At 40.1% G+C, this 24,599-nt stretch overlaps 3 protein-coding genes across 3 annotated transcripts; all 3 read right to left on the bottom strand.

Moving 5' to 3' along the window:
* Positions 1-989: 989 nt before the first annotated feature.
* Positions 990-6,789, bottom strand: LOC128355771 (rac GTPase-activating protein 1-like). The gene is made up of 16 exons (XM_053316113.1): positions 6,699-6,789; positions 5,953-6,155; positions 5,533-5,687; positions 5,205-5,274; positions 4,990-5,043; positions 4,712-4,789; positions 4,420-4,537; positions 4,133-4,281; positions 3,812-3,976; positions 3,612-3,707; positions 3,236-3,434; positions 2,986-3,091; positions 2,622-2,754; positions 2,313-2,421; positions 1,314-1,422; positions 990-1,131 (listed from the first exon to the last, which is right to left on the bottom strand). The coding sequence occupies exons 1-16, from the start codon at positions 6,781-6,783 to the stop codon at positions 1,056-1,058; spliced, it is 1,905 nt and encodes a 634-aa protein (XP_053172088.1). The 5' UTR covers positions 6,784-6,789; the 3' UTR covers positions 990-1,055.
* Positions 6,790-11,440: 4,651 nt separating this feature from the next.
* minar1 (membrane integral NOTCH2 associated receptor 1) lies at positions 11,441-14,587 on the bottom strand. The gene is made up of 3 exons (XM_053316413.1): positions 12,587-14,587; positions 11,845-12,063; positions 11,441-11,635 (listed from the first exon to the last, which is right to left on the bottom strand). The coding sequence occupies exons 1-3, from the start codon at positions 14,585-14,587 to the stop codon at positions 11,441-11,443; spliced, it is 2,415 nt and encodes an 804-aa protein (XP_053172388.1).
* A 2,202-nt stretch (positions 14,588-16,789) lies between these two features.
* Positions 16,790-23,462, bottom strand: LOC128355824 (evC complex member EVC). Its single transcript, XM_053316186.1, has 20 exons — positions 23,283-23,462; positions 23,050-23,175; positions 22,722-22,808; positions 22,137-22,360; positions 21,932-22,016; positions 21,730-21,828; positions 21,476-21,604; positions 21,238-21,399; positions 20,876-21,092; positions 20,066-20,214; positions 19,784-19,882; positions 19,459-19,668; positions 19,191-19,300; positions 18,844-19,045; positions 18,442-18,666; positions 18,178-18,313; positions 17,483-17,585; positions 17,235-17,361; positions 17,065-17,158; positions 16,790-16,981 (listed from the first exon to the last, which is right to left on the bottom strand). Exons 1-20 carry the CDS (start codon positions 23,460-23,462, stop codon positions 16,833-16,835), a joined length of 2,913 nt encoding a protein of 970 aa, XP_053172161.1. The 3' UTR covers positions 16,790-16,832.
* Positions 23,463-24,599: the final 1,137 nt, after the last annotated feature.

Here is a 24,599-nt window from a genome sequence, read left to right as displayed (position 1 = left end):
AAACTGTTACTGTGGCCATAATTATCTAAAAAATTCTGTGTGTATACAAATCAGTTTTCACATTCATAAATTAAAACTCCAGATTTTTTCTTTGTGATGACCGACAGATCTCAGATTTGTGAGGGAGAAGATATTGACTGAACTGTCATAGGTTAGAGGAATGAATAAAGGTTTTTCAATTATCTATTAATATGTCAGAGTTAGGAGTGTGAGTAATACTAACTGGTTGTGTGCATAATATAAATGATATCATCTTCATTTGTTTAGGCTTGCATTGTCAATAGTGGTGCAATAGTAGCCTCTAGTGGTGAAACTAATATTTACTCAGATTGTCCCATAGTAACAGTGCAAAATATCACATTATTCCCACTAATTATCATTATTCATATTTCAGTATTGTTAAAGTGTATAAATCTGCATGATTAGTATGCATGTTACCACACAATCAACATAAATATAAAGCAAAATCTTCAATCATGAAAACAAAATGTTGGTTTCAGGACAATGACAAACCAGTCAAGCCAAGACAAGTGACACTGACCAATAACAAAATTTCTCTCCTGTTTTTTTTTTTTTTTTTCAATCCAGCTGTGTATGTCATGTGTGCCTGTGCATCCTTAATGCTGTGGTTACAACCACACGTTCAAAGATGGACATACACCAGTAAATACATCAGCTTAAGGAACATCACATCTAGTGTTAAACAGAAAACTAAAATCATTGAATTAGAGTGGTTGCTTGGTCATTAAAGCCTTGAAACCTTTTACAATCATATAGGCGTTACCACAGTTTTGGTCAATAATAAATCATTAGTAGTCAAAAGATATAAAAACAAACTTCAACACGTGTATGTGCAGGAATATTTTCAAAGAAAAAAATTCTGGTTAGAAAGACTCAAAGGCTTAAAAACACTTGAATAAGAAAATCGATACAATTGTTACATGCTAAAAGTACAGTAGTTGTCCCCACATTATTGTGTTAATATATATTCTGTTATTGCAGTGAATTATCGAGAAGTACAATATGGGTGTCATATTTTTTCCTCCTTTTTGCCATTACTTCAGCTGTGGAGAAGCGAAGAAATTGCCCTGGCGGTTAGAAGCAGCTGATGCTTTGCTCTTGCTCCCAAATCTAAGGGTGAAGGTGGGAAGGGGGGAGAAGTGGAGGGGATATTAAGCTTTGTGGTAATAACTGTGGCAAACATAATGTTATTATTAGCTTGGATATTAGGCTAAGCTATGTATGAAATATGTGATCTAAGTCTGATTTGTATGAGATGATAATGATGTGTGTGGAACAGTGATTGAACTTACAGTGTGGTACTTGAGAAGGTGTGCATCATACGTTGAGACAGCGAACTGGAGGAAGGTGTTTTGGTCATCATCTGGTGCTCAGGAGTGGTCACTGGTCCCAATATGCTCACTGTAAATACATGAGATTAATACATCTTCAGTTTGATACAGTGACTGTTGGCTGTTGATCAAATATGCTGAGTGAGAACAAGTGCTACATACAAATGGAAAAGTTGGTTTTAATGTCTGTTGTTTTAAATGAGTTAGTTATTAAAAACTGAAAATCAAAAAAACTAAATTCTGAGAGGGAAACTTTACCAACAATGTGGGTAGTACATGTAAGTGAACAATGTTTAACTTCCCTCCGTGTTGCCTGCACAGACCTCCCCATATATTTGTTGGCCAAAGTTCAATGAGTGACAAAAAACTCATCTGGTGGACTATGAACATCTGCTTTAGACTACAAACTGCATTTCCACATTTTCTGTAATCGTGCCATTAGGGATCTCACAAAACACCCTCAATCATGCTTTACTAAAATGTCACACTTCTAGATACTTTAAATATCAGTATATTTGGAAGAAAACTAGTTTTATCATTCAAGACACTGTTCAATCAGATTCAATAGTGTCTGGAAGAGGAAGCAAAGAGAAGTAATGAACAGTATGGAGGAGGAAGAGAGGTGACAGTGAGGATAATGGATAAGGAGAATGGCAAGAGACAGAAAACTCACCCTTGCATCAAACTTTGCAGTACTTAGGTTAACATTAACGAATATTATCAGACTTTGCCAACTCTGGATACAGAACAGCCACTGTGTCACCTGGTTGTAATAGGATTTTCCCTTAGAGCAATATCGAGAATTTATAGACTTTGTCTCAGTTTTCAAAAATGATTGCTTTTTTTCTACTACATAGGTGACCTAGTTTTTAAATCACAGTATTTTTCCGTTATTCCACCATTCATATTTAGAGAAACATTTAAATCTTGTTTACAACAATGTACCTTTCAGTAATTTACCTTTGTGATCTGGAGTATCAACATGGTGAGCATTGTCCATGCCTAGATTATCTGGATAAGCATACCGGCTCCAGTAGCTTGCTGGAATACTAAGCAAGCGCTCGATTACCTGGAAAGACAGAAAAGAAATACATGATCAGTTGTCAAAAAGACATGATCTGTGGTCAAAGCATCTCAAAAGAAAACACTGATGTCAAAGTAAACAAAAGCACACACAAAACAGAGACCAAGTTAAATTTTGTGCTTCTTTATAAACTAGGGCTAGGGCTCTGAACATCAAGAGTTATTCTTTATTCTCTTGTACTTTACCCTTGGCTGTCTATTTGTGTCATGTAAGATGGTCATAGGGTCTGGATCAGGAACAGCATGACCCACGAGGGTAGGGCCAAACACCCTGGCCAGGTTGGTCACATCCATCTTGGTATCCACGCACTGAGACACCCTGGGGGGAAAAAGTGGGTACATTTTAAACGGTCTTCTCAACAGTGAAAGCTGACATGTAAAGCAAGAGGTGTCTGTCTCAAACATCTGTGTCTTACATCATGGGTTTACAAGTAGTTGTTTACACGACTCCTGACTTATTGTCGGAAAATGATAAGAAACAAAAAGAAGATAACTGAGGAAACAACTATATGCTTCTCAGGACTGTTGAAAAGCCAATAGCGATAAATACTTTTGCAGATGAATCATCATGCAGGCCAGAGTGTCTCGGTTGGGTTGAGGCAGCCCACTGATGGTCTGGTACAGCATGGCAAGACTGTTGTCGTCATCCTTGATTTCTGCAAGAACATTAACATCAGTCATTTAATACACATGTAGATGGCTGCTCCATTTATCCAGTGCGTCACTCAATTCAAATCCAGATACAGACAAATAAAGAAAAAAACTGTCTGTAAGTGATTCTACAAGTCTCAGAAACTAACCGGCTGCTTCCATGAAGGCTTTGTTAAGCTGGAAGGTGAGCAGTGGCTCTGGAAGGTTTCTGAGGAAGTCTTTGAGAACGCCAGTAATGACGTTGATGTCTTCTACTTTGTTCAGAGGAGGCAGAGTCTTTCCTCTAATCATCTTCTCCTTCAGCTCTTTCACCAAGCGCTCGTGGCCAGAGATTCTGTACAGGCCAACCTGGAACAAGGACAAGATAAAAGAAACTAAGTCTCATTGTTTGGTGCTGTGATACCTCACTACTGAATAAAATGACTAATTAAACAAATAGTATCTCTTTTAGTTGCTCAAGGGAACGAAACAGAGAAAAGCATGAATGTGGCAAGTAAATAAGAACTTAAATGAAGCCTGTCTCACCTCATGTAACCCTCTGTGTTCGATCTCCTTAATACAGTAGATAACCAAAGCTGGGATCTTGGGGGAGGTGACCGGAGCAAAGTCAGCCAGGGTGTTCTGCACACAGAATACAAATTTTATAGGTAACATGACAGAAACAGGAATAATAATGAAACATGATGGAGTGGAAACATGCCACTGAATACTGAAAAACAGGGTACCTCTGTGTTCCTCATGGGGGTACTAACAGCTGTAGGATTACAGGGCAGAGGACAGAGGTTACGACACTCGGGATGGGTCACAACCCTGCAATCCTGGCAACGAAGATACATTTTTCCAAACTTTGTTCTTCTTCCGCATGGTACACAGAACTCAGACTTTATCACCTTAGAGAGAGGACGAAAAGACCAGATTGTCATATAGAACCAGGCTGACAAGATTACGCTTTGATGAACTGAACAAGCCTGCAGTAATGATGGAGGTGGAGACACGGTCTTAAATTAAAATGCTTAACTGTTAAAATGGTAAGAATGTAGTCTTACTGTTTTGGAGACAAACTGGTGAGTCTTTCCTCCGACATTAAATCTGGGGGATCTTCGTCGGGCTGGAATATCCAAGACTGGTGTGCTGGGAGTTTCACTGGTTGTTTCAGACTGGTTAGTAGTGGTTGTATCAGCCCACAGTGAAGACCCTGAAGAAACAATCCCATTGTGATCACGTCACACAACCCCGAATGATATTAAACACAAGGGTTTTAACTTTGTGAGACCAATCTACTTATAAGAACCCAAATACAGAACCAAAAAAAAAAAGGGAAAAGAATTCTCACCACTCTTCTTTCTGCTACGTGTCCTGTAGGGCACTGTCTCAATGGTGGAGACGGCCTCAACAGTGCCACCATTTACAGGCACGGTGATGGTGGTTTTGGCCACTATAGACTCATTCATCTGCATTTTATAAAAGACATTTTTTATGAAATTTTCAGCAAACTGATGTACATTTGAAGAGAAATCATGGTACACACACACACACACACACACACACACACACACACACACACACACACACACACACACACACACACACTATTGAGCACAGCCAGCTGCAGAGGTCAGCATTACCCTATCTGATGTGCGTCCAGTGGAGCGAGGTTTCTTCAACGCCTGTGGAGGAACCTCAGAGAGTTTTCTGGAGGAACGCTGTAGATTACAATGTAATTTTCAAATAAACACTTTTTATTGAATGACTGCTCAACAAATACCAAGACAAGCAGGTGTTAATGTATTGAAGAACATGAATAAAACTAAAAAGTGCCTTTACACATAACCTAAAAACAAGATTACTTTATTATCAATAACAGCAAACATCTATTCAAAATGTGAGTAAACGTATGACTCACTCGTTTCTGGCGTTTCCGCAGCCTCACAGTCTTCATCGCAGAGGAATCCCAGTCCTACAGGAAAAGATTAAAAACAGATCATAGTACAGATCAAGGCCAATTTATTATTGGTGTCTGAAGACGGTTGTCCCGCCATTTGATCCTTACATCAGTGGACCTACTACAAATACAGTACGGAAGTTTACGGAAACATTCAAGAAACTGGGTCAACATACCAGAGAGTCGTCTGTTTGATCATAGCTGATGTCTGATAGCAGGGAGGCTGATTCATCAATGGTAATTAACCTTTAAAATAATCAAAATCAGGATTTAATCTTAATCAGAAGTGTTTCATGTGTCCACAGCTAATTGCAAAATGACATCATGTATTGTTCAATTACACAAGCTTAAATGTAGGAACCTTTTCACATATTGAATTTGATTTCCCCACACTGTTCACTATGAATATCTCTAGATTTAGCCAAAAAATGACTCTGCACTCTGTCAGATAAATTGGATAATGGAGTAGCCTTGCTGTTTCAGAACCAGATGAGAGGGTCTCACCTTCGGCTGGTGTTGAGGTTGGTTTTAGCAGCCTGTGCTGCCTGTGAGTGGGCATTGAGGAAAGCCAGGGCGGAGCGTTGCTCCTCACTCAAGTGAACACTGCTACCGTTGTTGTCTGATATCAGCAGTTCCCGGATCAACTGTAGCTGCCGCTCCTTTTACATGCATAGATCAGCAGGTTGAGAGAGTTAGGTCCACACATAAGAAAACACAAAAAAGGATTAATATACTGAGTTATACTGAGTATTCGCTACTTAAAAAGTACTCTCATTTGCAGACCTCAGAGGTGACCTTTACCAAGCACAGTGACCAAAAACATTATCTGAAGATTAACTTCTAGCTTTTTTCCATTTCTAAATACTATGTATCACATTAACAACCATTCTAGTGTACAAGATTTATAAACAGTGTTGCACGAACCAGCTTCTCATAGACTGACTCAGCCTTCTGCCGCCGGCGGATCTCCACATCCACCTGGTTGCGAGCGTGTTTTAGCTTAACCTCCAGAGCTCCCCTTTCAGTCTCTGCTTTAGTCAGCATCTCTTTACAGGAAAGCAGCTCCTCACCTGCCCGCAGCCACTTCTTACGGCAATCCTCAAAGTTCATTGCCACCTGAAGGAACTCTAGATAAGAGAGCAGAATATCAGATTGTTGTGTTGCTGACAAGCAGAATACTAATTCTCTCTTGGTGGCTGTATTATGTTTATAAAATTCGATTAGGTTTCATTTGAATGGCAATGGTGCCATCAGGTAAGACAGCAGACAAAAACACAGAGTGCTTTACTGAATGAACTAATGAATGACGCAGCTGTCCACTTAGCTAAAATGGAAATGTCCTGCATTATGTGAAATACTGAAGTGGGAATTGCAACGACTTCCCCTTTTGCTATTTCGCTCCAATGCTGCGTTCCTTTACGACCCGTCCTGGCCTGCCTTTACATACTGTACTGAAGAAGCTCAACAGTGCTGCTTCTGCAGTCATAGTCTGTGATTTATAATTTATTTCACCAACTGATGCATTTTGGAAAGGAAACCGAGGAAACAGCACAACAGCAGGAAAAGCTTGAAAAAACGTACACCAGACATGTACCTAATCTCTGTTATGTTTCAATGCCAGGCCTTTGAAGAGGTGGCAAATACCAGAACATAGAGTGGAAATAACTTACGTGGCTCAATGCCCTCATTCACGCCATCCATCAGGGCTCGCAGGGTCTGGAACTGGTTGTTCAGGTTCACCACAGACGGCTCCATAGTGTCTCACTGCAGCAGAGTCAAAGTTAAATAAACTATGACAAGTGACTGGGGAGGGCAATAAAGTTAATGTATGTTTTAGTTGTTACCGTTTAATATTGTTGCTAGTCTCGAATGAGCCGTGATATGATCAAACATTGGTAGTGAGTTAAACGAAGACATGGATCTAACGTTACAGTACTAAAGAGAAACAACCTTCTGTTTCACTTGAAACTTCTGTTTCAAATGCTACTAACGACCACAAAGCTAATGTAGTCCCCATTGTACTCAAACTACTAATGTTAAACCTGTTACTGTAAGCGAAATTAATCGTACGCTAATGCGAAGTTTACTGCGCCAACAATGAAGCTAACTTATCAGCGTGTTTGCATTAACCTTAGCATGTTTGTATTAGGGACCTATCGTTACCTTAGTCAGAAGACAAAATACAAAAAAACTTCAAATTACCTGTCCAATATATTTACCGTGAGAGTGTGGTTGGCATGTAATGTAACAACGCCCGATGTTAAAAGCAGATGTTAGTTTATTCCCACAGCATTTGCAGCAGAGCCACACCTGCCTGATAAAGTTAGCACATACTTCTTGAAAGTTCAAAATCAGCGCCGGTTTTCTTCTTCTTCGTCAGCTGATCTGGTGGACAGCAGATACACTCTATTGCCCCCACAGACCCAGCGCTGTAACTGCAGGGGAATTTCTCTCCTGGTTTACAGCTGGAGGACCATGATGACAGTATTATCCACTAGTAGGCAGGGTTGGGAAGGTTACTTTGGAAATACAATAGGTTAAAGATTACTGGTTACTCTATTTAAAATGAATAAGTAATGTAACTATTTTAATTACTTAATTGAAGCAATGTAACTTATTACATCTGACAAGTTAAATATTCAAAAACCAAATAAACCCTCCTTCTGAGCAAAATCTTAAAGGTCTGACTTCAGATGTAACTGTCATTAACTGTAATTTAATTACACATTTTTTCTCAGTAACTGTAATGGATTACAGTTACATTTATTTTGTAAATGACATATTATATGTAACAAATTACTCCCCAACACTGCTAGTAGGTTTCCCTATGAGCAAAGTATGTGTTTATTATCTGCAATAAACATATATTACTGTAGAGGACATCAGGAGTCTCAGACAATCCTTATTTGTGCAACTTAAAAATCAATATAGCATTATATAGTTTAATATAGAGCATAATTCAATCAATAAGGGGGTTAAATTATTTTCTTTTAAATTACTGTCATTTCCTTTTTAATTTGACTCATTCATTGAGTTAATATATTTAGGTATATTCATTACTCTTTCTGCTGCTCAACTAATGATCAATAAATGGACTGCTTTGTCATCATTTCAAGACTGTTTTCCATACATTACATTGTGGATGACATCCATAATACATTATATTGCTCAATATAGTGACCAAGTACATACACAAGTATATCTCTCCATGTACTGTATAGAAAGACAGCTAAATATTTTATGTCTTGAAGCATCTCTGGTGGTTTTTGACATGGGATCTGTCCTTGAGATCTCTTTCTTTTAAATGTCTACATCTAACATTACTTGTGCGAAGTAACTCCATTAGTAGTATCAGTTATGTTACTATGCTTTGATATGGAGGACATTTTTCTGCACAATGAAAAAAAGGAAGATGAAAGTAAGATTTACTTGAGGCGATTAGGACAGGTATCTGTAATAACTGCTCTGCTTTCATTTCACTGTCAGTGCAGTTTGGTGAAATTGTGTGTGAAATCATAAAATCCTTTGAAACAGTCAGTAACTGTGTCCTGTTGTCATATTGTCATGGGCTTGGCACATGGGATGCACACAACAGCATCATTAATCAGCCTTGGATGGCATATCTGGGTATAGCAGCAGCAGCTCTTCTGAGCAACATTTAATGAGGGTGACACACAAACACAAACACACACATAAGTGCGTGTACATGCACGCACTAAATCAATTACAAACAATTTACATTTGTGGGTCTGCAACACATTCAAAACTTTAAATAACTCAGCAATAAGTTATTAATGATTTCTCTGTGTGTGCGTCTGATTAAGCATTATACTTGCCCTCAGAACAGTGTGTGTGTATGTGTCTTCTGACTACTGCAGGTCCATTAAAGTTGATTTCAAATTATAAGATCTGTCAGTCAACGTGCGCTCTCTGTCTTTGTCAATTGTTCATCTCTGTAGACTTCTCTTTTTACACCAATCATTGTCTGTACTTTCTTGAACTGAGTTGACTATTTCTGCTGTCTGTAAGTGTAATCTGGCATAAACCAAGCACTGTACCAAGAGAATCATTTGCCGTAAATTTTTATGGTAAAATCAATTTGTATTATATGGCAGTTGCCTCTCAATCTGTTATTTATCAGATAAGACAATATACTGTGGAAGGCATGTTACAACTTTGTTGAGTTTATTCACACAGGCAGCATAAGTCAACATACAGCCCCACCATTTTTAAGTATTGCTCACCTGTAACTTGCACTATAATACCTGCCCTTATTTTCTTTCGTTTACAAGCAGTTTTTAAGACAGAGTGTTTACCTGAATAATGAGTTCAACGATTTTTTTAGCTGTCTTTCTAAAAGGCTCATAGATACAGCAACAACAACATCCAAATGTCATAAGAGCATCTCAGTATTAAGAGGCTCTAATGCACAGAAGTTTGAGAGGAAGCACCTGCGGATTGTGCTGACAACAGGGTTAGGCCTCCTCAGTGGCACCATTGATAATGGATCCACAAACAGCCTCATGGGAAACACTTGGCAGATATACATCTACTTAGGAGGATGCATTGAAGCAAAACACATCATCTATACATCCTGTGCATATTTGTGTACACAAAGCGAGGGTGAAGGTTTTCGGTCTGGATACAGATAAATAAAACAAGCATTTGGATACTTATAGTTCCCAGTAATATGCATAGTTTCTGTCCACTTTGGTGCATACCTCATGAATAGAGAAAAGTGCTTATTTTTAAACAGAAACAAAATCACCCATATCTGGAAATGTATAGGGTGTGTACACAATAAAATGAACACCTGCAGATTTTAATGCAATCCAGCAGTGTTGCAATAACTATAAGCTTTGTGAAGCTTGTGCTTTTCAATATAATGTTAATCTTGATTGTTGAGAATTGTCATGGAGGTGTCACAGAACTATTTGGTCATTTTGAGGCTGAGGTTAGTGGAAGAGGTTGTGGGTTGTAACAGATTGCATTGCAAGGTGTTTCTCTTATTTTGTCAACAATATAATGCAATATTTTACATTACATCCTAAAAAATAAATCAACACCTTGCAGAAGCAGTCTCCACAAAATCTTACAACATTACAAGCTCCACAAAGGTAGAATTTATTATGGAGGTACTGTGATGAGATTCAGTATATTTTACAGGTGTTCATGTTCGTGTCAACCCCAAAGAAATTTAATAGTATTGCACCAAATATCAGTTTAAACATATGTTCTGAGTTAACAAGATATTTTTACAAAATGGAATGTCAATGTTTATCCCCAGATGCCAGCTTAATCTGGTGGCAGGTGGAAAAGCCCTGGCCGAGTACAGTGAAAAGATAATGTGCGTAGGTACACTCCAAACATCACCCCAATTGAATTAGAAGCGGAATCTCACACTCAAAGTGTTTACTGGAAAGGGCTCCCTCTTTCCTCAACGGCTCTATGGCCAAATCATAAACAACAAGACCTGCATCTTCCATTTGTTGAAACCTGACACTTGGTAAACACACTCTAAAGCCTTAACACATTCATGAGTGGATTTGACACTTGCTATTTTCCATTTTGAAAAATGGGAGGGGAACTCTATAAAAATATTATTTTTTATTGATTTAAGCTTGAGCGCTGTATCTTGTTGCTTAAATGAAGTATAAGAACTTTCAAACTAAAAGAAAATATGCTTCTGTGGTCAGAATCAAGTACTACTTATAAATTGTAGATGTAAAACTCTTATATACTGCTAAAACAATTATCTTACATGTAAGAGAAATAAGCCCTGTAGATTTCTCAAGGGGACGGCAAAAAAAAGAGAAGAAAAATTATGATTACAAAATGTCAGGCAGTGTTCCAGACTGAAGCGCATTCACAATGCATTTGTAACAGTGTTTGTCAGAAAAGAGCAGGCAAACTGGGGGGAAAAAAGAAACTGACACTTTTGCATTGGCTCAGTATTACTAGTTTCAACATATGCTCGCAGTGTTATGTTAGAATTATTGAAAACCCCCATCCTTAATTAGTTCCTCTTGCAGCCGGCTGAAATAATTAAAAACATAAATTATGAAATAAATGACAGTAAACGAGGGGGAAAAACTTGGCATGGAAGATAAGTTTCAATTTGTTGTAACTGCATGAGGGAGAGATTCAAATGATTATAAAGTAAGATACAGTTCAAATAATTTTTTTTGAAGTCATAAATTATTGTGCTGCATGCAAAGAAGTCTGAGGACGTACTGAATCTTAACTGGCCACGGATTCAGCTTTAGGGTCCTATTGTCACAGTCTCTCATCTATTAATCTCCATGAGAATGGCGTGCAAGTTCCTGGATACAGCATGTAGCTGCTGAAATTAATTAAAAAACAAAAAGATAAAATAAAAACAGACAACAATGTTGCCTCTCTGTGAGAGTCTTCATGAGCCCACAGTGCAAATGGGAATGACAATGATGAGAATGATAATCACTGCAGTGGCAATGAGTGCAAGCAACTTGCAAATCCTGGCCTTGCGGAGGTCAGCCTCTTTACGCCTGAGTAGACCATCATAGCCTGGAGTGTAGATGTCGTCCATCCAGAACTCCATGTTGTTGGGGTTAAGAGACTCCTGGCCCTGAGGGACATGACGTTGTTTAATACGTTTCAAAAAATATATGTTTATTTAATAAATCTCCCAGAATGCCTAACTTGCCTGTAATTTAAAAAAAAATTAATGGACCATGATCACTGATTTATGGTTTGAGACATTGCAGGAATAATATTTGAATGCAATTAAACATTTTAACTAATGTAGCTATGTGCAAATCAATATTCAAAGTTTACCTGTAAATCAAAAGGAGAGATTCGTGCCTCTCTGTCGTCTACAGTCCAGATGGGCCTTCCTCTCCCTTCAGCCAATCTGGGCTCCACAACCTTCCCAGATGTTAGCCCACCAGTCAGACTGCTGTCTTTTTGGCGGAACAAGGATGAGTTAAACACTTGTTCCACCAGGCTGGATGACTTCTGGGGCAGTAGGTTAGTTGTGCTACTTAATTGATCTGCCTAGAAAACAAAGTTGGCAAACATTATTAGAAAAGTTAACCATTTGCTTTAAGTTATGAAACTCATTTCAAAATGGAAGTATTAACTAAAATTACTGTAATCAGCAAACATACATATGAATTAGAATGGTGAGCTGTGTGTCTTTGTAAACAGTTCACTATACAGTATTACTCACTGTCAAACTTCAAACCAATATCCCACAAAGAGGCCTTCACAGCTAGTAAACCAACCACATAATCACCCATGTCTGCTCAAATATACACAATGCAGCTACAGGTCCAATATTTACCCTCTATATGCCCCCCCCCCCCCTCACACACACACACACACACACACACACACACACACACACACACACACACACACACACACACACACACACACACACACACATTTTTACAGTCATCCTGTAATTACAAGCACACAGATATATTGACAATTTTTTTGTTAATATGTTACTTAATTCTATCTTCATATATCATATAAAATATGGAATAACAAGCACGCAATAGAAATACTCAACCTGTCCACTTTTGCCATGTGACGATTTGCTATCTTTACTTTTTGAGTATGACACTCTCCAGTCTCTTGCAGAGTTCGACACAGTTGGCTGTTTCGAATCAGACACACCTTTCTCTTCCACTTGGGTTTTGGATGCACGGCGAGACGCTACATCCTTCTTCCCTTCTTTCACCCCTTTTGAATCTGTCTGACCTCTGCTGCTTTCTGTTTGCTCTCCAGGAGTGTTCCATCTGCTCCAGTCCAGACTACTAGTGCTGGTCCCTGGAAACAAATGCCCAGATGCGGACAGAGGTTGGGGGTCTGATGAGTCAGAAGGGGTTATGGGGTGGCTCATAAAGGAGGAGACACCACTGAGAGGCTCCAGCCATCTCCCACTGGTGCTTTGTCCACCACCACCAATAGGCTGCTGGATCTTTTCATCTAGACGCTGCAGAGCGGACAGCACCTGGGAAATCTCAGCCTTCACGTCATTGAGTGACTCCAGTTGTCGTTCTATCTGGCTCATACGGAGCAGTAGCTTACAGACACTGGCTTTCATACCATCATCACTGCTTTCCAGAGAGTGGAAAAGCCTTTGGAGCTGACCTAGGCGGCCGCGTCTGGCCTCAGGGGTGTCCTGGTTAATGCCCCCGGATCCATCACTGGGGTGCAGGACTCCAGTGGAACCACACATGCTTATGTCATCTAGGAAACGAAAGATGGCACTGATGTCATCTTCACCAAACTCTGGGTCATCTAATGAGGTCATGAAAGAGAGGCGGTCTGCATGGACCAGGCTACGAAGGCGTCTGGGGTCCGGTGTGTCTGTTTGGGTTCCCTGAGCCTTGACTCCATCGCCTCCACCTGGCAATCCACTATCCCCACTGTCACCTCCTGAAGATCCTCCCAGACTGCTTATAGCAGGGGTTGATCGTCTTGGAAATTGTGATTGTGATTCAATTCCCATTCCAATGCTGCCCAGGCCTATCCGGTCCTCTAGACTGTGACTCTTATTGCTCCAGGCGGCCCTCTGGCTTCTAGGAGGCTGGAGGTGCCGGGGAGACCACTCTGTCATTGACCCTGGTCCAAAGTATGTGGAGTCCTGTAAGTCGTCAAGGCTCTCGTGTTTAACCCGCTGCTCTGGCGATTGGTGGGCTGTTGAGGGTGAAGGGTAAGGATTGGGGATTTCAAAGCTGTGGTTTTCAAAGCCTTTCTGCCCTTTGTTGGGACTTGGAGATTCACTGCTAATGGTCACCTGTGGTATTAGAGGTGGCTGGTTGTGGAAGTCCTTCCTAAAGATGTTTCTTTTCTGGTCAACAGATGCTCCTGGCTCAGCGTCAAATACCTCCATATGAGCAGATTCTCCACTTGACTCACTGTCTGTCTCCAAAGGCAGGTAGAGATTCTTCATCACCTCGTTGGGAATTTGACCACTAGAGTACAAAAGTGTGGTGTGAGGCAAGTCAAAAGAAACAGCCCTCGCCCTTGTTGGAGGGGAGGACACTAGTGAGATGGGATCTGGGGGAAGACTGGCTCGCTTGCGGGCCGAGTAATTAGGTCTTGGAAACAGCAAGTGCTGGTCGATAAACCTGCTACTGGAATCAGAATGGGCACGTGCTCTTTCTTGGCCAGAGATGGTCAGCTGGTGGATTCCAGGCAAACTGGGGCCTGGGGATTGGTCAACAGGGAGGACCGTCTGGGCTCTCATTGGTTGGCCGTCATCAGGGGCCCCGCCCGTCATCTGGATAAGATTGAAGATGGTTACAATATCAGCAGCGACACCTATGGGTGATAACCCCTGGCCTCTGGTGGAAACACGGTCTCTGAAGAGAGTGGCTGGGAAACAGGGATCCCGGCTGGCAGCAGCAAACAGCAGACTCCTGAGCTCGATGAGGTTCTCTAGGTCAAAGCGGGTGCTGACCATGCGACAAAGGTCCTGGAAGGTCAGCCATTGGCGCATATTGGCCAGTTCCTCCAGGATCCCCAAAAGGACCCCAGGGTATTCCTGCTGTAGATTCGCCATGGCTGCTCACCTAAGAGGCAAAGCAAAGCAGTTAGAAAAGGAAGGCAAGTTTATTTTCAACAAGGCAATGTAAAGTCACATAAAAAAGTCATTAAAACAAGATGTAAAAAGAATTATAAACAGGATTGCAGGTGCATGTAAAATTTAAAGACTAAAAGGTGTTCACAGTGTTGATGAAAATGAAAGTTTACAGTCCTTTTTCTCACCAAAGAAAATCTGCCTTTGAATTCAAGCATTGAATATTAATATGTTCTACATTGCCTAATAATGTATATCATGAATAGAATAGTAAAAGAATAATAAAGCAGTAATAAAACATTGTACATTACCATGTTGTATTGGTTTTAATATGAGACGTTATCATTCTTCGTGGTTATTATATTTCATGTTAATAGTTTTAGTAGAAATTGATAACACTCCATGTAGAGTGAGTTAAATCACAAGTTTGATAGTGTTTAACAATTAGTAGTTTTTCAGAAAGCATATAACATCTGAAATATATGGATGGCAGAAGATTGTCTCAGCTGTGGTGGTAAAAGCCATTTGAGTAGGAATTTGGATAGCGACCTTATTTTGGGCCCTAAAATAAACGATCATCTGATCTGATGACGCCGTCACACTGCTCACATCTTTACCTCACTGAGTGGACATTTTAATCTCATTTCTACTTACAGCGTCAGGGCTTGCCCTCATAACCGTGGAACAATGCGAGATGTATCGATGACAGTACTAACAATAATTGAGTAACTTTGTTCCATGTAGTCAAGCTGTCTTTGAAAGAAGATATTGATAAGACGGGAAATGTGTCCTCTGAACAGGCGCAACGAGTCCTCAGTTGTGTTTGTGTGCCATCTGGGACAATAATAAAACTACAGTGTTGCAAATGCATTTTAGGTTGTAAACGTCTTACTAAGGAATATTTAGCGTAGATGAGCCTAGGTGATTCTCCACTTACCTGATCTATTGAATCAAAATGTCAGCCACACCTGCGTCCATCAAAAATGACAAATAAGATCTGGATCTTATTTGTCCAGATTGATCCAGTTTTACGCAAACAGCGAGGACATATTCCAGATAGATGCGGGTCAGTTCATATTGCCATTCTCATTTCAAGGGCTTCTGTGTTTGTAGCTGCGACTAGCCTACAGCCCAGGCAGGAAAGGAAAAAATTAGAAATCAGGTCATCTTCCCACAAGTCCCTGCAGTCCCCTACGGGACCTCAAAATACATCCAAACGGTTTCCCCTCACGACAGATCAGCGACGACACTTGCATACACCCATATTTCTAATTGATATATAGAAGGAGAGACACTCTTGGCAGGACAATCCAGTGTCTAATAGTGGGTCAGGTCCAGGAGCATATTTTGTCAAGGTGCCATTGGAATAATTGGTTATGTGTGCAAATTGAGCATAGAAACATCAGATTAAAAATTGATGTCTGCTAATTGACACTCCTAAAACGCCAAACTGTCAGTAAACCATAAGGACCAGGGTAAATTGCCTGCTAGATTGCTGCCTACACACAGCTGTCTGCCAGACTTCAGCCCTCCTAGACTTTTCACCATTACTCTGCATTATCATCCATAAAGGCTTGTACTTAAAACCCCATTAGGATAAGAGAAGGGCAAGGCTTTCTTCGCTGAGTAGTAGCACTCTGCTACAATCAGAATGGACATCTCTAATTCACCCGACAACTCACAGAGGAGCACATCCATCATCCTATGTACTCAGTGGAATCACTGGGAATCAATGCAGTGAATGAGCTGTGTTATGAAAAGCAAAGCGTGCGTGCAGTAGGTAAAATGTATTACACCAGGCCTGTCAAATGGCATGTGAAAATAACAAAACTCAACAATGCATTCACAATAATCTACTTTGTTCTTTTTGAGAGATTTATATGATTTGATGGTATGTGCCATTTACTGAGGGGAGTGAATGAAGAAATGACTATGTTGCCATTTTTTTATCACCAAAAACACTTAACAATTTGTAAAAAGGAAAGTTACAATTTTTAATCATTATCATCATTAACATTTAAGGACAATACTTATGTAAACATTTGAAACCAGATTGGAAACTCCATTTTTATATAAATAAAGAACAGATCCCTTAACATACTACCTTCTTACAACAACACTGCAACCAAAAGTAGTTGCAAAACTTTATCGAGAATCAACAATAAAAATAGGAGGGTAGCAAAAGGCCACCATTGTACGCATATGTAAACACTACTGTGTGAAGATTTCAGCTCACACGAGACTCGAGTTCACTTTTCTTCTTTTTTGTAGGTTTCACAGCTGGGGTTACAACAGTTGGAGTCAGTGACGGATTCAAGGCTGGGTCTAGTGCTGGGTTCAGGGCTAGTAGGTCCAGAATGTTAGGATTCTCATCACCTGTTGAAATTTGACATCGTGAGGGACAGCAAACAGATAAGTACAGCATACATATCTTTACACTGTAGGGTAAGATTGCTAACCAGTGTTGTCCTCTTCACTGGGTTCTTGATCTGGACTGTGGAGAGAAACTCGGGCCAAGGCTGCCAGCTCAGTTATGAAGCTTTCTTCTGCCTCCTAATGGACACAACAACACAGTGCTTACAGAAAATAACAGAAAGCTAAAACACATGAAGGCATGAAGCATACTAACCAGTAGCCGTCCTTTGATCTTTTCTATGGTTTGATCCTGGGCTACTTTCCTCTGCCTCAGTTCCTCGCACATCATCTCCTGCTCCAGATCACACTGCTCCAACACCCTCCTTTTGTGGAGCTCAACCCTGATACATACACACAAATAAAAAAAGAAACTATGCTTATTTCATGTGTTTTAAGAGTTAGAAAATGAAACGGATAGTGGTATCAAGTCAAATATTACTGTCAAAGCCAGGTTTATCGTACCTCTGTTGAAACTCGGCAGAGGTGGGTTTCCTGCCCCAGTTCACCAGCTCTCTCAGCAAAGCTTTGCTCAACTGACTGCTGCTTTCTTGCTTCTCATTCATATCTGGAAAAGTTAATCTCTCTTAAATCAAAGCTGGAGAGTCAGACTTTTGTCTTCCTATTATGGCAGTGAGAGTAATTACAAAAACATTGTTGACACGCTTACATCATAGGCTCCCCCATTTCCTACTGCGCCCCTACTATTCTGGCTGTTTTGAGCATCACACAACCCCTGCAAAATGACTCATTTCACAATCAGATTAATGATTCCATTCCGTTAAGTTTCTGGTGCGCATGCATAGTATGCATTCATCCAGCCAATGTGGAAATATCAAAACTGACACCATATTAAAAACTCTGTATACTGTAAAATACAGAGAGATGTGCCTAGTGGTGATAGGCTTAATAAGCATTGTGTGAACTTGTTTGGAAAGGACTTGACTTAATCTGAACACCCATTTTAACTTGGGGTTTGTTTTATCTACTGAAAACTGTGTTTATCAATCAAAGATATTAAGATACATCTTTTATAGATTTATTCATTTGGTAAATTCACATTTTCCTGTGACTCATCAATGAAACGCATTACATAAGTAGTGCCGACTGATAGAAATGTCAGCAGATATTAGCCTATCCCAGATATATTGTCATCTCACCCTGCTTTATGTTTGACTGATCTTCCTGTAGTTTTTTGGTGATGTCCTGTAGGTGGGAATAGTAGCTTTGGACCAGTGCAGTGAGAGAATCTTTGGTCACATATACACTCTCAGATGCAGCCTCTGTCAGGTGGCGCTAATGAGGAAACGCAGGTTAAGGACAGAAATATACGTGACAAACTCATCAGACAGACTACAGGGATTTAACTTTAAGTGTTGAGAGATTAATAAAATATCCTAACAATGAAATAACTCAAACCCTACCTTCAAACCATTGTCCTGTTTACAGGTGGGCTGTGACTCAGTGGGTGGGGCCTCCATCATCTGTTGGATGGCATGGCTGAGGGCGTTACCCAGCACCAGCTGTGCATGGCCCTGAAGAAGCTCTGTCCCTGTTTCCAGCTCAGACAAAAACTCCTGCTGGAAGCTGTGGCCCACCAGGTGACTCTCTGGACCCAGATGCCTCTCTGCTAGGCTTGCACTGCTATTCTGTGATTGTTATGACACCAGAACAGCTGTGAATTTGAGCTATGACCAAGTTCTCTCAATCAGTTATACTGTAGCACCCTTATTGCAGTTGGCATCTATTGAGAATGGCTAAAAGAGGTGCTCAAAAACACCCAGAAACAAATTACATAGAGCTTCTGTAATGTGTACTTTCCCCACCTTGAGAGTTGAATTAATACAGGTCTGGTTTTTACTGGGATCCTCCATTAGCAGAGCTCTGAAATCAGTCTGAGAGAGCACCTTCAGCTTGGACAGCCTCATCTCCTTCAGTGTGTGCTGACAGAAGTGCCTGACCACAAAGTACCTCCGCACTGCCACCAGCAGGTGCTCATGTTTCTGTTCTATAAGGCTCCCCACTTGGCTGAGAAAAAGATCATATTGCAATATTTTACTAAAACACATGACCACAGATTCCAATACAAATGGAGATGGATATGTAGGAGAAAGCTGCAGTGTCAGATAATAGAAAAGCTTTAGGTATTTTAATAGAGATCCTCCAGTTTCACCTGTTGAGTGTGTAGCTCTGTCTGATCACCATGGCTCGCAGGATCTTCATCTGTTGTTCACTCAGGTGTTTGAGACAGGCCTGCACCAGAGCCATCTCCTCATTCCATACCTACAGAAAAAAGGTCACAAACAATGAAAGAAATTTAGAATAATAAAAATTACTAATGTCTCATACACCTGAATTGACCATGCATGAAACAATGTTCAAAAATTAAAGTGCAGAAAGAAGAGAGGCTGTACGTATCTGATCCCCAAGAGTGTGTCTACCTGTCCATCTTTATCCAGCTGTGCCCTCATGTCCTCTAGTTGCAGCCTGATAGTGTTCTCTACCTGCTGCAGCTGTGCAACCAGCTCCTGCTCTAGATCCAACCACAACTTTTCACAGTGCTCAGCAGATATCTTTGACTGGGCAGGGATAGTGAGAAAAATGTCTTTGGCTAGCTCTCCAAGCCTCTTCGACCAGGAGGTACGGAGTTTCTAAAGATAAATAATATTTATGTAAGAATAATGGATACACACACACACACACACACACACACACACACACACACACACACACAAAAAAAGCAAAAAACAATATAAAATCTCTCACCTTCCAAAGATCACAAAGAGCTTCAGCCACCCTGTTGTCCTGCTGCAGCTCCAAGTCAGAGAGCTGCTGCCTTTGTTTCATCAGCAGCTCCTGATACACCTGGAGGAGATTTATAATAGTAAAGTTAACAGTGGAGAGGAGGTATGAAACCCAACCATAACAATTATGAACCAGAAGTTGTTCATGACTGCGTTATCATTCCGAAAACTTAATTAACTGCTGGAGTCTACAGTCATTTGCGTAACCTATTTAATATGCAACAGTGATCCAACAAGTTCTGACCTTTGTGAGCTGCTGTAGGTCACTATGAGTCTGTTTCAGTTCCAGGGCACAGCTCTTCTCCTTGGCCTGGCTCCTCTGAAGCTTCTTTCGCTTGGACTCCATTTTGCTGCACTTTTCATTCACCAGTTCCTTTGTCTTCCTCATGCAATCTGGAACATAACCGTTGAACTTTAAGATGATCCTGACAGGTTGTGTTTTACCAAAAAATAACAATAATAATAATGATAATGCCAGTTTGTAAAGCAGTTGTGAATGTTGATAATATATATTGCTTTTGTTATAAGTATGTAGTACAGTGTGTTAGTTTGGAGTCAATGCTACACTACATCTTTCAAAAAAAACATCTCTCACATCAGTCTGTGATTTTAAAACATCCCAGGAGTTATTAACAGTCATTTAAATTATATTAGCATGTCTGTGTTTCTACAGTAACAGCAGTAAATGTCTGAAATATGCTGAAATATGTTGCGTGAGAGTCAGGCATAATATTCAGTGCAGTCCTGAAAGAACTTGACCTTATTTAAGAAGCTAAAGAGGATTCTCAGAAAAATGGTCTATTTTGAGAGGGTAAGTTTTGAAAACTAGGCTAGATGTTGTCCACTGCTACGTGCCACCAGCAGCTTCTACATACATTTGGTTAGTTTCTCAGAGAACTGTGTTACTACGTTCATTCATTCATTTGTAATAGTGCTTACTATCAAACCACATTTTTTCAATCATCTGTGTGGACCTTATAGTACCTGCTAACTAATACCTCAATTATCATTGTCTTAGGTCAAACTGAAACCACTTTCACTCAATTCATCTCACCTTCAGTGCATTGTTGAAGGCCTTCTGTTAGAGTGCTCTGAACTTCTGAAAGTATCTTTTCCATGTGGCCAAAGGTCAAGACATCATCGCTTGTCAGCTGCTCCAGTACTGTGGCTATCAAGCCCTGCCTCAAAGACACTTCCCGCCTTAGCAGGGCAGGTTGGGATTGGAGAAGCCCTGTCAGCTCCTCCCACCACAAAAGCTTCTGCTGGATCCTCTAAGAGATGTGAAGAGATATATTCAAAGAGCTACACATTCAGTCATTAGCAACTTTTTGTTTAGTTCAGCCATTTTTTTCAAATGATGACACAATGGGTGAGATGCGAATTGAACCATGCCAGCCAATAACTTGTGTTGTTCACCTTTACATCTGCTTCTTGTGTGTTCATCAGGTGATCCTCTACGGAAAGAAGAGTCTGGATGAGAGAAGCAGTTACATTCTGCGCTTCATCTGGAGTGAAAATGCTGGTTTTCTTTAGCAGATGCTGGCACAAGTCCTCCACCTGCTTGCTAAAACCCTTTGACTATAAAGAGGACATTAGTTTAGTTGCACAGAAAAGTGGTACTATATGATTTTCTGAGTTTTCTCTTCACTATTACCATTTGAAGGCCATGTTCAAGAAGATCTTTCTGAGCTCTCTCTATTTCCTCTAAAGTGCAGGGTGCATCAACAGGTTTCTCGCTGGCAGTGTGGCCTGCTGGAAACTGTTTCTTCAGCTTATCCAGTTCCTAAAACGACAAAATATACTTTCAAATGAATTAAAGGTTCAAGATTAGTTTTTCTATATACCATTAACTGTACGATGAATTCAAACCATGATATGTATTAAATGCCATTCGTCATGTGGTACTACCTTTTGCTGCATGTCAAGAATATTCTTGGAAAAATCTGCATCTTTTCTGTCTTTTGGGAAACGACCACTGAATATTATTTTCATCATTTGAAGAAAAACCTATGGCAAGAAAAAGATATAATTAGAGAGAACACAAAAAACATTTGACTGTTAGACATTGGCACACTTAAAAAAAATAGACTGATATAAAGTATAAACTTACCAGACATTTTTCTTCCTGAAGCTGAGAGCAAGTCTGTTGTACATCCTGCAGAGCCAAACAGTAAAGGCTGATCCTAGCTTCAAAGCTGCAGACAAGAGCATTATCAGGCTTTTTAAAAATGGGTACATGCATATTGTAAGGTTATAATGTATTGTCAGTGTTTTCAAATCAGAGTTACCCTTCCAAAGTGTCAAGAGACTCCTACCCTGTTTGTGTAAGTGTATGAGGATAGTTAGAGACCCTGATGAAACTCTGGTTCTGCAGACTCTTGGGAACCAGTGAGGAAGAGATAAACTGACTGCTGTCATCATTGTCCTGCTCTTGGCTCAGAGACTCTCCATCTGTAGAGGAGGATGACTCCTCATTTGGCATCGCTGCCAACTTTGAGTGCTCATGTAGCGAGGGATTGGATGCACCGTCTGCTAAAGGCTGCCAAATACAATGAAAAGTTACAGAAAATATCTTAGTATAATGTCAGCAGCTGCTTTTTTATGACTTTTTCTAATTTTTATTAGCCGTACATAGTATCTTCAGTATCATGCAATATGTAACGTATCATTACACACAAACTGAATATAACACATCATATTATACATGCAATTGCAAGTTTCCTCTGCACTGGTACCATATTATGGGAACATTTGCCATGATGCCCTACTCTACTCATTACTAGATATTATATGATGGTATTATTTGTGTATAAACTAAAACAAAAGTTTAGGAGATTTTCATTGAGTGTTACTTTCTGCATGGATTTGGGCATTGTGCTGTGTAATTATGATGGACTTACTCTGTATTTTTGGTTGATGGGGTAAACCACCTTTGCTCTGGATGCAAAAGCTGCCACATCACTATTCATGGGTGGCTGCACCTTCTCCTGGTCAATGAGTTAACAGACTCCATAGTTAGTGAGATGTTAATATGTAAACATAAAAAATGCTACCCTGAATGCAAGTACATATTTATGTTAATGCTGTGCAAACTGTACCACACAACCTTATTTGTTACTCAGCATGAAGTTTACCAGTTATTTGACATCATTTTACAATTATAAGTGTTATGTAAATGTACACTTGTGCCAAGCTACAATAAGACTCAAACAGTGTTTTGGGTATTACAGGGAGTAATCCTTTGTCATTGGCTGTCCCACTCGGAGCCTCCTTTCTGCTGTTGCTGACACAGTCACTTTGGTTGTTGTCCAATTCCCCATCATCTGGGTCAAGTAGCCTCCTTGCGTTGTAACCCTGATGGGATTGTATTAGAGTATGGGAATATGTTGTTTTGATGAACATGGACACAGAAGGAAAGTGACTGGTGGTGGTTACATCTTGCATGCATGGCGTTTGCTTACTTGTCTGGTCAGCAGCAAAGGCTTCAGGCAAAAGACATACAGCAGAGCAGCCGCTAGTATTCCCGACAGTCCTCCACACACTGTAGCCACTGTCAGCAGTCCTGTGTATATGTGCAGAGACTCGGCGAAACAGACCAACACATCAGTGTCGCAGTCTCCTATCTGCTCCAGCTCTGTCATTTCTTAGTAAACTCACCAAACTGTAACTGTGGGGAAACTCTGAATCCTAGCATTTTGTAGGATAACACCTCAAGCCACTCGACAAGCAAAACTCATCTCCTGGAGTAAAAAAAAAAAACAGCTCTGGTTTTCCACACTGAGATTTCTTGCACATATACGATTTTAAATATTTTGCTCATATAAAACGATTTAAGTTTTCAAAAAATAGCTATGGCTCCGATTTGCAACAAGCTCTTCTACCAAATACCTTTTTTTTTCCTTTTTCCGAAAGGACAAACTCGGTGATTATGCTGCATTCAGGTACTCCTCGGATGGTCCAAGTTTCCGAGTTGGGAAGTCTTCCGATTTTGGTAATATTCATGAGTTTTTCAAAGTGGTAATGTGGAAAAGGCATGGACACGAGAAAAATGTGTACCCATACAAGTCCACATGAGTAGATTCCCCAAAACCACTAAAATATTGCTTTACCTGACTTGTTATCGTGGTTAATGCTATTAAATAGCTATGTACAGTTATCACCAAATACTATCTTACAAATTACATGTGAGAAAAAAAACATTGATAAGCAACACGTGAGTTTTCAAAAAGTTTCTTGCCATGAACCAAACATTTACGTTCGTTCGCCATGTTTCTCTGCGAGTCATGTATCGACATATTTGACGACTTTCTGCGACGTTTTTTCCGACTTCGGGGGCGTTCACATGAATTTTCCCGGTCAGGGTCTAATTTTTCCGATTATTCTGATACTACATGAATGCTACATTGGTTTAGCTAACGAGTAGACGGAGATGACAACGCCTTCAATATAAAAGTACAAAATGATCCTTGTAGGAAAAAGGACGAATTGCTATGCTGGATAATATTCCACGGTTACAGAAAGCAAGTGTGTTAAATATATAATCTATTTTTTATTGTTTTTTCGCATGTTTATGTGCCAGTGATCTAAAGTTTCAATCATCGTACTGTCTCAGCTATGTTGTTTTATCTTGAAAGGCAGTCGGAAACACTCGTATGTACTTTATTGTGCTTAACATTGAGGAGGAGTCGTTTTTCCCAAAGTTTTGGAAATATTTGTCGAAGTTGAATAGCAACGGAAAAAATATATTTTTGGCTGTATATGCACATTTAAAAGGTCGT

This window comes from Scomber japonicus, chromosome 3 (assembly GCF_027409825.1).
Source record: "Scomber japonicus isolate fScoJap1 chromosome 3, fScoJap1.pri, whole genome shotgun sequence".
Lineage (NCBI taxonomy): Eukaryota > Metazoa > Chordata > Actinopteri > Scombriformes > Scombridae > Scomber > Scomber japonicus.
Note: the sequence above shows the minus strand (reverse complement) of the source record. Positions and strands in the feature narration are given on the sequence as shown.